The 13,335-nt window shown below is 36.7% G+C and overlaps 1 protein-coding gene across 1 annotated transcript in view; it reads left to right on the top strand.

Annotated features, from left to right (window-relative positions):
- NOL10 (nucleolar protein 10) overlaps window positions 1–13,335 on the top strand; it is a 105,062-nt gene that overhangs the window by 67,318 nt on the left and 24,409 nt on the right. The window contains 4 exon segments of the mRNA XM_043984843.1: window positions 3,990–4,116; window positions 8,595–8,674; window positions 9,528–9,626; window positions 11,338–11,427. Of these exon segments, the coding sequence (XP_043840778.1) occupies window positions 3,990–4,116; window positions 8,595–8,674; window positions 9,528–9,626; window positions 11,338–11,427 (396 nt within the window).

The raw sequence follows: 13,335 nt of genomic DNA on the forward strand, positions 1-13,335 counted from the left end.
ATTTTTTCCTCCTCAGTCTCCTTTGGATGAGCTCCAAGAAAGAGCTAAATAATGAAATTCTAATCTATAGTCTTAAGACAAGGCTCTGGTATGTGTATTTAAGAAAAAGAAAAGAGGTTACTTTATTCAAAATTCCTGTTGATCTTTCAAAAAACATTCACTAAACTAAGACTCTATGTGTGTTGCAATAGTAGGGAATGGACTGTTTGAATTTGTTTATAAATGTATTAAGTTAGTGACTGTCAGGGAACCAGTCTATTAAAAAACACCTTAGGGACAGCTAGGTGGCGCAGTGGATAGAGCACCAGCCCTGGAGTCAGGAGTACCTGAGTTCAAATCCAGCCTCAGACACTTAACACTTACTAGCTGTGTGACCCTGGGCAAGTCACTTAACCCCAATTGCCTCACTAAAAAAACAAAAAAATAAAACAAAAACCCCCACCTTATTTGCTGATTTATAGTAATGTATTAGAGTCATTCAGAAGCACCATGTGTGTCTGTTTTAGTAAGTAGGTAATCTTTCCTACTTTCCTACTGTGTCATGTTTTCCTCTCTTTGTTTCTTCATTCATGTTGTTCCCTAACCCTGGAATGCCTACGCACCCCTTCCTTTATTCTTCTGCCCTCCGGGGTCTCTACCCATCTCTCAAATCATTCCTTATCTCCTTTACAAAGTTTTTCCAAAGTGATGCTTCCCATGGTAATCAGATATTATTGTTTTTACCAGTTAGTTTGATTTCTTTACCTGACCAAGTCATAAGCTGCATGTAGGGAGGTCAGGGACTGTGTCTAACTCTTTGAGAACCCAGTAGAGTACCTCTAGACATGTGAAGAATCTTCCTTGCCCACAGTTATATGGATACTAAGTGATCGAGCTAGATTTCAGTTCTGGATCTTTTGAGTGTTTTGCTATATTTACTTTCCGTAATGATGCCTCTAGTGAATGATTAAACAGAACACTGAATTTGGGGTTGGAAGACTTGACCGCAATGTGATTAAATTAATTTCAGTTCCATTTTCTATGAAAACTTGTAAACTCTTCCACCTTTTCAGAAATTCCAGTGTCTTAAATGTTTTCAAGTATACTACATTTAATAGAAAAGGAATTTAAACACTCTTCTGTTTCTCGTTTTTTATTATGCACTCTGTTCCATATGTTAATATACAAAATATTATTTTTATAGTTTTAAAAAAAGTTATTTCTTTTAAAAAAATGTTGTTTTGTTTTGTTTTTACACTGCCTGAATTTTTCCTTGTATCCTTCTCCTCCCTTCAACCAAGCCCATGTGTAATGCATTTTCCCCCCACAAAATCAATCAATACATCAAAAAAATCTGAAAATAAACACAGTGTTCTGCAACCAGGGACTTCCTAACTCTGCAAGGGAGTAAAGAGAGATATCTTCTCAAATTTCTTATTTGGTGCCATTCTTACAGAAATGTAATTTTTTTATTGGATGGTGTTTAATTCCCTGAAGATAATGGTAGTTGAGAATTTTCCTCAGCTGTCCCTTGTGAAAAATAAATCTCTGCCTTACCAGGTTGGTAATATAATCAAATTATATCTTATCCACATGAAAATGCTGTGTTTTTGTCATCTCATTTAGCAAGGTTTTCTTTTCTTTGTTCTTTCATTCTCATTACTGTATTTCTTCCCTCACTCTCCCCACCCACAATGAACCTTTTAAAGAATAATAGATTTACACTTTCCATTATAATTTCTTGTTTTTCTCATTTAAATGGTTAGTACCAGCACTAGAAAGGAAGCTAGTCATAAAAAGTTCCATTTTGTTGAAGTCCATCATATCATCTTCCCTCCTGCTGAAAGCTTTACACTGAAGGGAGGATCTCTGTAGTGACCTTTTGCCATTTAAAAAGCACAACTGCTGGGTTGAGTGTTCTCCCTTAGTGGCTTGATTGCATGATAGAAAGGATTTGTATCAAAATACAAGAGAAAAACATTTTCATTAGTGAAAGATCATAAACTTACATATTTTGGTTCTTTGTGAATATTACCCAGCAGAAAAACAATGAGCCCAGGTTCTTTATTTATACTTTGTGGGGGGAGGAGGTGCAATGTAGTACACCAATGACATGCTTCTGTGTCAAGTGGTAGATTTTACTGGAATCTTTTTTTTTTCAGAGCAATGAGGGTTAAGTGACTTGTCCAGGGTCACACAGCTAGCAAGTGTCAAATGTTTGAGGCCGGATCTGAACTCAGGTACTCCTGAATCCAGGGCCGGTGCTCTATCCACTGTGCCACCTAGCTGCCCCCTCTTGGCCTTCTTAATTAATGCCTTTTCTCTGAGATTATCTCCAGTTTATCCTCTATATATCTTGTCTCCATACATAATTGTGTATGTGTTGTCTCCTCCATCAGACTGTAAGTGCCTTAAGAGTAGTGACTGTTGGGGGCAGCTAGGTGGTGCAGTGGATAGAGCACTGGCCCTGGATTCAGGAGTACCTGAGTTCAAATCTGGCCTCAGACACTTGACACTTACTAGCTGTGTGACCCTGGGCAAGTCACTTAACCCCCATTGCCCCACCAAAAAAAAAAAAAAGAAGTTCATAAAAAAAAAGAGTAGTGACTGTTTTTCACCTTTTTTTGTAACCTCAGGGCCTAGCACATAGTAGGTACTTATTAAATGCTTGTTCACTGACTGACAAGTAAATATACAAGGCTATAAGTAGCCTTGTAAAGAAAACTATTAACATGCAAGCAACAAGGATTACAGTAAGCCATACTTAATACGAAATTTTCTTTTGCATAGGAAAGGAGTCTTTGGAAATTAGTTACAGGGGCAGCTAGGTGGCACAATGGATAGAGCATTGGCCCTGGAGTCAGGAGTACCTAAGTTCAAATCCAGCCTCAAACACTTAACACTTACTAGCTGTGTGACCCTGGGCAAGTCACTTAACCCCAATTGCCTCACTAAAAAAAAAAAAAGAAAGAAAGAAAATTAGTTACATTTGCAGTTACTGTAGATAGTAATAATAGTAACACTAATAATAATAGTGATGGTGATGATGATATAGGCTTGATCGGTCACTTAGTCCTAGTTCTACAGGCTGAAATTCATACCTCACTGGCACTGCTAATGGTGAGATGCATCACAGAAGCCCAAATAAGCTAAATGGATAATGACAATAATGACCTCTCTGTGTTCAGTTGATGCTGCATCCTGTTGGTGCTAGCTTCTTGATTTTTAAAATTTGCCCCTTCTATTCCTTTCCCATTGCCACTGCCCTAGTTCAAGTTCTCTTTACTCATTACCTGAATCATTGCAATAGCCAAGTAACCGATGAACATCTAATCTCTCCCCTTTCCAGTCATCCTTGAAATGACTGCCAAAGTAAATTTCCCAAAGCATACTTCTGATTGTGTCAGTTCTTTACTCAAATGCTTTTAATGGTTTCTCATTTTTTATATAAATTAAATAAAAATTCCATAGATTGGTAATCAAGGCTCTCCATATTCTGGCTCCAGTCAGCTGGAGCTTCTGGACTACCAAATGGCCCTTGAACTCATCCAGTGTTCTCTCACCTCAGCTCATACATACATGAGTTTAACATATTTTTTATCATCCTCACACCCATTAAATTCATCTGTCTTCAATTGCTGAGATCTTTCTTGTCTTTCATGACCTAGCTTGGGTGGTACCTCTTCCATGAAGCACTAGAGCTGGAAGGGGCCTCTGAGGTCATCTAATCCATTCCCCTCATTTTACAGATGAAGGTGATGTGATTTGTTCACCTTTACCCTGGTAGGAAGTACCAGAGCCAGGATTTGAACCCCCAGCACTCTGTCTTCCATTCTACCTGTCTACCTATTGTACTAAAAAGCCATTGTTTATCTTTTCAGATTCAAGTGATTACTCCCTCCAAAAATTTAAGCACTTAATAAATTTTTGTTGCATTGATTCAAACAGGTGATTCTCTTAAGTATCAGGATAAATACCCATTGTCTAACTATTGTAATGTATATTCACAGGTTTTGGGGCCTGCTCCTAGATGGTGTTCATTCTTAGACAACTTGACTGAAGAATTAGAAGAGAATCCAGAAAGCACAGTTTATGATGATTATAAGTTTGTCACCAGGAAAGATCTTGACAATCTAGGTAAAAAAAATTGTTATAGTCACAAATGTTTATTTCCACTTATTTTATTTACTTTTTCTTTTTCAAGTTTTAAATATAAGTAATGACTGATACTTCCTTGATATTCTGATGTGGGCAAAGAATGCTCTCCTGGATAGATTATAATCATGCCTGTTATCTTTACTAATAGAGGAGAGTGGTGGTACAGATCATCAGAAATGACTTTCCTACCTGGCCTTGGAAGTCAATCTGACTTTTTTGAAATCATATTTAATAGCTATACCTAATATTTTTTTGAGTTTTTAATATGTTTAATTCATGCTCTTTTCTTTTTAATATACACTGTCAACTTCCCAATGACTCTTCTCCAAGAAGAACCCAATATTCAATGAAAATAAATGGACATATTGACCATGTCTGAAAATATAAATGTGACTTCTGTATCCATCATCTACCACCTCTTTGTTGATAGTGGGAAGCATGTTTTACCTTTAAGTCCTCTGAAGCCACTACTGATTTCTGAATTGATCAGAGAAAATCTTTTAATGTGGTTTTCATTCACATTATTTGTCATATCATCATCATCACCATTATTCATCTACCTATCCATTTAATTATTTATCCATCCATTCACTTATTTATTTGCTTATTTATTTATTATTATAATTATTATTTTGTTTTTCTTTGTTGTTGTTGTTGGGTTTTTTTGGTGAGGCAATTGGGATTAAGTGACTTGCCCAGGATCACACAGCTAGTAAGTGTCAAGTGTCTGAGGTCAAGTCCTCCTGACTCCAGGGCTGGTGCTCTATCCACTGTGCCACCTAGTTGCCCCAAATAAAGGCTTTGCTTAAACCATGTTGATTGAGCTACATCTTGAAAGAAGTGTTTTGTTTTTCTTTATGTCATTATGGACACTGTGTAAATTGTTCTTCTGGTTCTACTGAAGCTTATTTTAATTTCATTTCTGAGGTACCAATCAGGATTCAAAAATGGGACAAGTTAGCATTGGATTAATTATTTCTTTCATACTAAGCATATTAAGAATTAGTTATAACATGTGTACTTATTTCATAGTAATCAGAGTAGACCAAAAGTCCTAGAGGTTATCAGCAGTGCCAGTGGATACATATTTGGGTAGAAGTTGTAGGAAAAAAAGACTTTTTCATTGTATTAGATAGAACTTCCTGACAATTAAAGCTGTCTCATGAGTTCCTTATCATTCATTACAAGTGTTCAGGTAGATGCTGGATAACACCTCTCAGATACTTTAGAGCAATGATGTTAAACTCAACTAGAAATGGGGCCACAAAACCATACATAAGGATCCCTAAAGGTTGCATATTGACTTAGAAAACCATGTTATCATTATCTGTTTTATTATTATTTTATTTATTTTGTTAAGTGTTTCCCAATTATACTTTAATCTGATTCGGCCCATATAATAGGGAGTGTTGTGGACCACATATTTGACAACTCTGTTGTAGAGGATAGCCCTGCTTTGACAGTTGGACTTAGCTTACCTCTGAGATCTTTCTCAGTTCTTAAGATTCCATATTCTTATAATTCTGTTACTTTGAATAGAACTTAGTTAATATTTTCGGGTTTTCGTTGTTGAGGAAATACTTGCATTTAAGCACATTGGCATTTTCAAAACAAAATTATCTGTGCAACCGATATTATGCCATCTGAGTAGAACAGGTTTTGAAATCTATCATTAACTTCAAGTAATGTCTTTCCTCTTGGGTATAGGGTAGGATTTTTTACCTAATAAACAAACAGAAAAGATACCTACCACAAACAGAACAAAACAAAAAACACCTCATCTCCTAAATTTTAGAATTCAGTGCCCAAGACAGAACCTTGAAAAGACAAAGACCAAGATACTGTTCTTACCCCTTAATGAATTTACATTCTCTTAGTAAGATTCAACAAGTACATTATTAAGTCAAGACCAGATGATTTAAGGAGGGAAGAGCACTAACCATTTGGGAAGCAAAGGCAAAGCTTTGTGGAGGTGGTGCTTGAACTGAGCCTTTTGAAGGTAGCTTTGGGATTCCAAGAAGTAGATGAGAGAAGGAAGTAAGAAGGCCTAAAGGATTATCATTAAAGGCCGTGGAAGAGGGAAGTGAAAGTTAGTTTCAGATACTAGCTAGCAGGCCAGTTTGACTAGAATGTAGAGAATCTAATGGTCCTTAGTTAAGGGTCTCTAAACAGCAGGTAGAGATGGTCCAGTTTTCCAGTAATGCAGGGCTACATTCAAACAGTGTGATACGGTTTTCTCCCAATTCCCACAATTGAATAAAGTTTTATCACAAGACACAAGTTGGACCAGACCCATAATTGAATAGAAAGGGAACTGAGCTGGCTCCAGAATTGAGTCACATGATGGAGTCAGTGTGGTTAACTAAATTCTCACAATTAATCACTGCTATCCTACTCCCCTCAATTCCTTCAACAGAGCACTGGAAGACCACATTAGGTAGCTGTTGTAGAAATCCTGGCAAGAGAAAATGGGGGCCTGAACTAGAGGAGTCTTTAAGTGAATGAAGATAAGGGGACAGACGTGTAGAAATGCAGAGTTAGTGAGGTGTGGGTGGTGAGGGACAATAAAGAATCAATTATAACAATAATTTAAACCTTGGTGACTAGAAAGATGGTATTCTCAATAGAAAGAGCAAAGTTTAGAGGAGAGATGAGTTTGGGAAGAAGGCTAATAGGTTCTGTTTGGGGCATGTTAAATTTTAGTTGGTGATACAACAGATGATTAGAAATCCAGGCCCTAATTTCAAGAGAGTAGATTAGGGCTAAATTTGTAGATTTTGTAGTCATCTTTGTAAATATGATCATTAAACTCATGGGAGATAGTGACTGAGGGAATGAATAGAATTCCAATTTTTTTTTTTTTTTTGTGAGGCAATTGGGGTTAAGTGACTTGCCCAGGGTCGCACAGCTAGTAAGTGTCTGAGGCTGGATTTGAACTCAGGTACTCCTGAATCCGGGGCCGGTGCTTATCCACTGCGCCATCTAGCTTCCCTGAGGGAATGAATAGAAAGAGAAGAGTAAAAAGGCCCACATCTGAACTTCATGGGACAGTCATGTTTAATGGATGCTGACCCATCAAAGAAGATAGAGAGGTTTAAATAAGTAGGAGAAGAACCTAAGTAGGTGAGCAATGTCTGCCACAAAAGCAAAGGGAGGAGAGAATATTCAGGAGAGGGGGTGGTTAACAAAAGCTGCACAGAATGAAGTAGGGTAAAGACAGAGAAAAGCCCACTGGACATAGCAAGTAAGAGATGATTGTTACCCTTAGAGAGTGGCTTCGGCAGGGTGGCTGGGTTGGGAGCTTGATTGCTAATAGTCTACATGGAGTGGGAGGTGAGAAGGGAGATGCAACAAATAGAGGCAAAGGTTTCTGTGAGTTTGATGGTGAAAGGGAAAGGAAAAGATTGCCTCTAGAATCAAATGCCCATTCCTTTTTTTCTCATTTAAGCCTCTCTGAATTTATTATATATCACTGCCTTCACATACTCTAGTCAAGCCAAACTGGCCTTCTTCACGTTCCTCACCTTTCTCCTTGCCTTTACAGTGGCTTTCTCCTCTGCTTAGAAAGTTCTCCTGCGTTTCCAAAACCCAGCTCTTAGAAGCCCTAGTTCCCATCAGGGCTTAGCTCAAACATCTTCTTCTAGATTATCTTCATAGCCTCTAGTGGATCCCAAACCCCCACCCCATCTCTTCTCAGTTGCCTTGTATTTATTTTGTATATAGTTGAGTGTGCGTGTGTGTGTGTGTGTGTGTGTGTGTGTGTGTGTGTGTGTGTACACATACAGTCTTTCCTGAGGGAATGTAAGGTCCTTGAAGGTAGAAACTTTCATTTTTGTCCTTGTATCTTCAGTGTCTGGCACAGTTCCTTAAACACAGTAGTTAGTTAATAAATTCCTGATGATTGACCCCATTGGCATGGTTGCATGCTTTTTTTCTATCAGTGTTCAGTTTCATGTGAAGAGGAACAGAGAAAGTGAATAGTAGGAATAACTCAAAGTTGGAACAGAGAAAGTAAATGGTGGGAATAACTCAAAGTTGGATTTTCATCTTCACTTTTGAAACTCATAATAAATATGATATGCCAGCAGATCATAGAAATTCCTTTTTTAAAAAATTAGTTGGTGGGTTTTTTTGGGTTTTTTTTAGATCATGGCTAAAGTATTAGCTAAAAAGATATAAAAGTCTCATTTATCCCAAAGTACAACATCCTAAATTCTACTCAACTCAAAATGATTTCTTTTCACTATTTTGATATTTATTACTTAATATTTAAAATAAGAACTAATTGATATTAGTGGGATGAGGGATGTGTAGAGATTTTTAATTTCCTTAGTGCTTTCATATAAAGGTATCATTCTTTCAAATCTCAGACTTCTGAATGATACAGAATAAATGAAATCAAATCAAATGTAGCCTGTGAGGTGTTTTTTAAGTGAACTTTTTTTTATCTCTCCTAGGCCTTACACATCTCATTGGATCACCTTTACTCCGAGCATATATGCATGGTTTTTTCATGGATATAAGACTCTATCATAAGGTAAACATATAATGAAGATGAGTTAAAGTAGAAAACTATGAATATATAGTAATTTTTCTCCTACATAGTCTCATACCATGTTATTTTAAAGAACATCAGTGTTGTTCTTATGCCCAAAGGGCTATAGAACTGTGCATACCCTTTGATCCAACAATACTACTGCTAGGTTTATATTCCAAAGACATCCCCCAAAAGACAAAAAGACCTATTCCTATTTGTACAAAAATATTTATAGCAGCTCTTTTTGTGGTGGCTAAGAATTGGAAATCAAAGGAATACCCATCAATTGGGGAATGGCTAAATAAACTGTGGTGTATGATGGTTATGGAATATTATTGTGCTATAAGAAATGATAAGCAGGATGATTTCAGAAAGCCTGGAAAGACTTGTATGAACTGATGTATAGTGAAGTGAGCAGAACCAAGAGAACATTGTGTACAGAGACAGCAATATTGTTTGATGAAGAACTGTGAAAAGATTTAACTGTTCTCGACAATACAGTGATCGAAGACAATCCCAAAGGACTAAAGATGAAGCATACTGTCCACCTCCAAAGAAAGAACTGATATTGATTGAACACAGACCGAAGGATGCTATTTTTCACTTTCTTTCATTTTTTTCTTTTATTCAAGTTTTCTTATACAAAATGACCAATATGGTAATGTACCTGTATAACCTATGTCTGATTGCTTACCACTTCAGGGAAGGGTGAGAGGAGGGAGGGAAGGAGGGATAAAAATTGGAACCCAAATCTATAAATAAAAATGTTCATTACAATATCATTGTTCTTTGAAATTGTACCCCCAGTGCTTATCAACTACATTGTTTGTTTTTAAATTTTTCTTGTAAAAAGGTGAAATTGATGGTAAATCCATTTGCTTATGAAGAATACAGGAAGGATAGAATTAGACAGAAGATAGAAGAAACTCGTGCACAAAGAGTCAAATTAAAGGTAAATATGCCCATTTTAGAATCTTACTGAAGGAAGCATTCCTTTTAAAACAAGGTTATATTTCACCAAACTGTATTATATGGGTTGTTTCAATACAGCAGTATGTTCTTTGTCTTTTTTTTTTTTAATCTTTTTTTGGTGGGGCAGTGATAGTTAAGTGACTTGCTCAGAGTCACATAGCTAGTAAGTGTCAAGTGTCTGAGGTCAGATTTGAACTCAGGTTCTCCTGAATCCAGGGCCAGTGCTCTATCTACTGCGCCACCTAGCTGTCCCTGTTGTTTGTCTTTTAAAGCATCTTTACAAAAACTCATGTATATAACATCTTTTTAAGCATAATATTTTACTTTTGTGGGTAGGTATACTTTATAGTTAATATCTATTTGTGACATTGGCAATCTGTCTTGAGTTTTCACTTTTCCACCTCCCTTTCTCCTTCTCTCTCTTTCTCTCCTTTTCTCTTTGTTGTTATTGTTTGTTTGCAAAATGGACATTTCTTATTCATCTTTAGTATTTTATTTCTTATGCACCTTTGGTCTCCTTCCTTTCCCACTCCCTCTCCCTCCCTTCATTTTCCTCCTTCTCTGTCTCCCTCCCCTTTCCCTATGCTTTTCCCTTTCACTCTTCTCTTCCTTATCCCTTTCCCTCTCTTTCTATTTTTTGTTATTTGTTTTCACAATGGTCATTTCTTATGCCCCTTTGATATTCTAGTACATTTGTCTTTGGCCGTGGGAAAAATGCCTAAGACTACAAACAGTAACTGGTAATTGGCCTATTATGTATGTTTGTAGATAAGATATTTTGGCAACTTTGTCATATATCATTTAGGGGAAATAGAAAAATAATTTGTCTTTTGAAGTTGTTTCAAGACGCTCCTATTTCTTTTCCCTCCCAATTTATTACTTAATAAAATATCAAATGGAGCAGAATAGAATAATTTTTTTTAAACTTAAAAGTATTATTTCATGCTATAACCTAAAAAGCTAAATGTGAAAAAAAAAAGGAAGAGAAAAAAGGAAGCATTATTTGGAAGAAGATGGAGAACTAGACATTTTTTCCAATTTTTCACAACCTCTTAACCTCTCCAAAATAGGAATTATGTGCAACCAATAAAGGAATCATTATTTGAAGAGTTGGCAGATTCTCATGGGTTTTCCTTTTCGAAGCCCTGAAGTTCTGAAGCAGGATAGCTTTTCTTGCACTATGATGTGTTTTTTAGGTTTTTGGTCTTGTCTTAGGTTACATACAGCTTCTCATCTTGGACCACAGAAATTCGGGGAGGAGGAATAGGTCTTTTAAAACTACCAACAAGTCTTCTGACAGCTTATTTCTAAATGCAGTGTGTCAGGAATAAACTAATTCCTGCTATAATCAACAAGTTAGTAAAAACCAGAGTAGTTGTGGGAAAAACATCTTAAGTTTTAAAATTAATTTTATTATAGAAGTTTTTACCTTTAAAGCTAACTTTTAAAATTATTAGACAAAGGAAGACATGAGTTCAAGTCATACATTTGACACATAATAGTTAATTGTTTAACTTTTCGTTGCCCCCATGCAATTCTCTAAGAGTTACTGGACTGTGTAAGAGGAAAAGATTTCTACCATGGGTTTTCTATGTTAATGAACTCAGACATGTACACTGTTTCCTCAAAGCTAATTTTTAAGTGTCCACAAGATGTATACTTAAGCACCATTATGCTCCTTTTTCAAATAGAAACTGCCAAAGGTTAACAAAGAACTGGCCCTCAAGTTAATTGAAGAAGAGGAAGAAAAGCAGCGGTCTGTTTGGAAAAAGAAACTTAAGGTAAGATTGCATATGAAAGGAGAGTTTCAAGTGGATTTTGTGTTCAAAATTATCATGCTTCTTCCAGAATACATTAGATAATGGATTTCTCATTAGATTGTGAAGATGTATTTGCTTTGTTAATAGCCATCCCTCCCTGGATTTTGAAGCTAGACTAGTTAGTCATTTCCTTTGTGATCATACGATCACTTTTAATTGTAGAAAAGAAACCAAGAACTTTTCCTTCAATTATCTCTCCTGATCTATTTTCCAGGTCAGTAGTTTTTCCAGTGAGATATTTCACATTTTCTTCTTTACTTAATTATCTCTCTTGATCTGTTTTTCAGGTTAGTTTTTCCAGTGAGATATTTCACATTTTCTTCTTCTTTTTTTCATTCTTTTGATTTTGTTTTATTGTTTCTTGATGTCTCATGGAGTCATTAGCTTTTCTAATTTCAATTTTTAAGAAACTTTTCTTCAGTGAGCTTTTGTACCTCCTTCATTTGTCCAACTCTGCTTCTAGGTAGTTCTTCTCTTCAGTGAATTTTTGTGTTTCTTTTGCCATTTGGCCTATTCTGTTTTTTAAGGTGTTATTTTTTTGTGTTTTCTTTACTAAGTTGTTGACTCTTTTTTCACAATTTTCTTGTATCATTCTAATTTCTTTTCCTGACTTTTTTTCTTTACCTCTCTTATTTGAGTTAAAAAAAATCCCATTCTTCTTACTGAAATTTTTTTTTTAATATTTTTTTTTTTGGTGGGGCAATGAGGGTTAAGCGACTTGCCCAGAGTCATAGAGCTAGTGTCAAGTGTCTGAGGCTGGATTTGAACTCAGGTCCTCCTGAATCCAGGGCTGGTGCTATATCCACTGTGCCACCTAGCTGCCTGCCCCCTCTTATTTGAGTTTTAAAATCCTTTTTGAGTTCTTCCATGGCCTGAGACCAATTCACATTTTTCTTTAAGGCTTTGCATGTAGCTACTTTGATTTGTTATCTTCTTCATCTTCTCTGTCTCTATAGTGACTTTCTATGGTCAGGTTCTTTTTTTGTTGTTATTTGCTTATTTTTCCCGTTTATTTCTTGAGTTTTAACTTTATATTAAAGTTGAACTCAGCTTCCAGGGTCAAGGAGATACTGTGCCAAACTTCAGGTTTTTTTTTTAGAGCTATCCTGGGAAGGGTGGGAATCTGCCAGCTCTTAGTTCTTCTAAGGTGATATGATCTAAAGAGAGGTGTGGTCAATGTTCTCATGGCTTGTGCTTTGGTCTGTGAGTGACCACAAGTAGTCTCTTCTGCTCTGACACTGAGACCAGGGTCCACACTCCTGGTAGTACTTTTTCTCACCCTGGGACTGTGAACTGGAACCATTTATGGGGAATACAACAAGAGTCCTGCTCCCACTGTCAGCAGAGGGTTCCCTGTAATCTTCTGACCAGTTGTTCAATCTCCTTACTATGTGTGGGCTAAGAGCTCAGGAAACTGCTTACGCTGATGATTTAGTCACCTTCAGGGCCTTCTGCCTTAGGCCTTGGCCTACACTAGATTGTGCTTCTCTCTCACCCCAGTGAGACAGACTTTCCTGCTGACCTACTAAATTGTTTTGGGCTGTCAAATTCTTTCACCCTGTCCTTTTGTTGGTTCTGCTTCTGCAGAATTCATTTTGAGGGGGGCAGCTAGATGGCGCAGTGGATAGAGCACCGGCCCTGGAGTCAGGAGTACCTGAGTTTAAATCCGGCCTCAGACACTTAACACTTACTAGCTGTGTGACCCTGGGCAAGTCACTTAACCCCAATTGCCTCACTTAAAAAAAAAAAAAGAATTCATTTTGAGGTGTTATTTTAATGTTGTTTGGAGGGGAATATGGGAGAGTTCAGGCAAATCCCTACCTTTACTCCACCTTCTTCTCCCAGTGTATTTTAGAACGCTTCCTTCAT

The sequence above is a fragment of the Dromiciops gliroides genome, chromosome 2 (assembly GCF_019393635.1).
Source record: "Dromiciops gliroides isolate mDroGli1 chromosome 2, mDroGli1.pri, whole genome shotgun sequence".
Taxonomy (NCBI): Eukaryota; Metazoa; Chordata; class Mammalia; order Microbiotheria; family Microbiotheriidae; genus Dromiciops; species Dromiciops gliroides.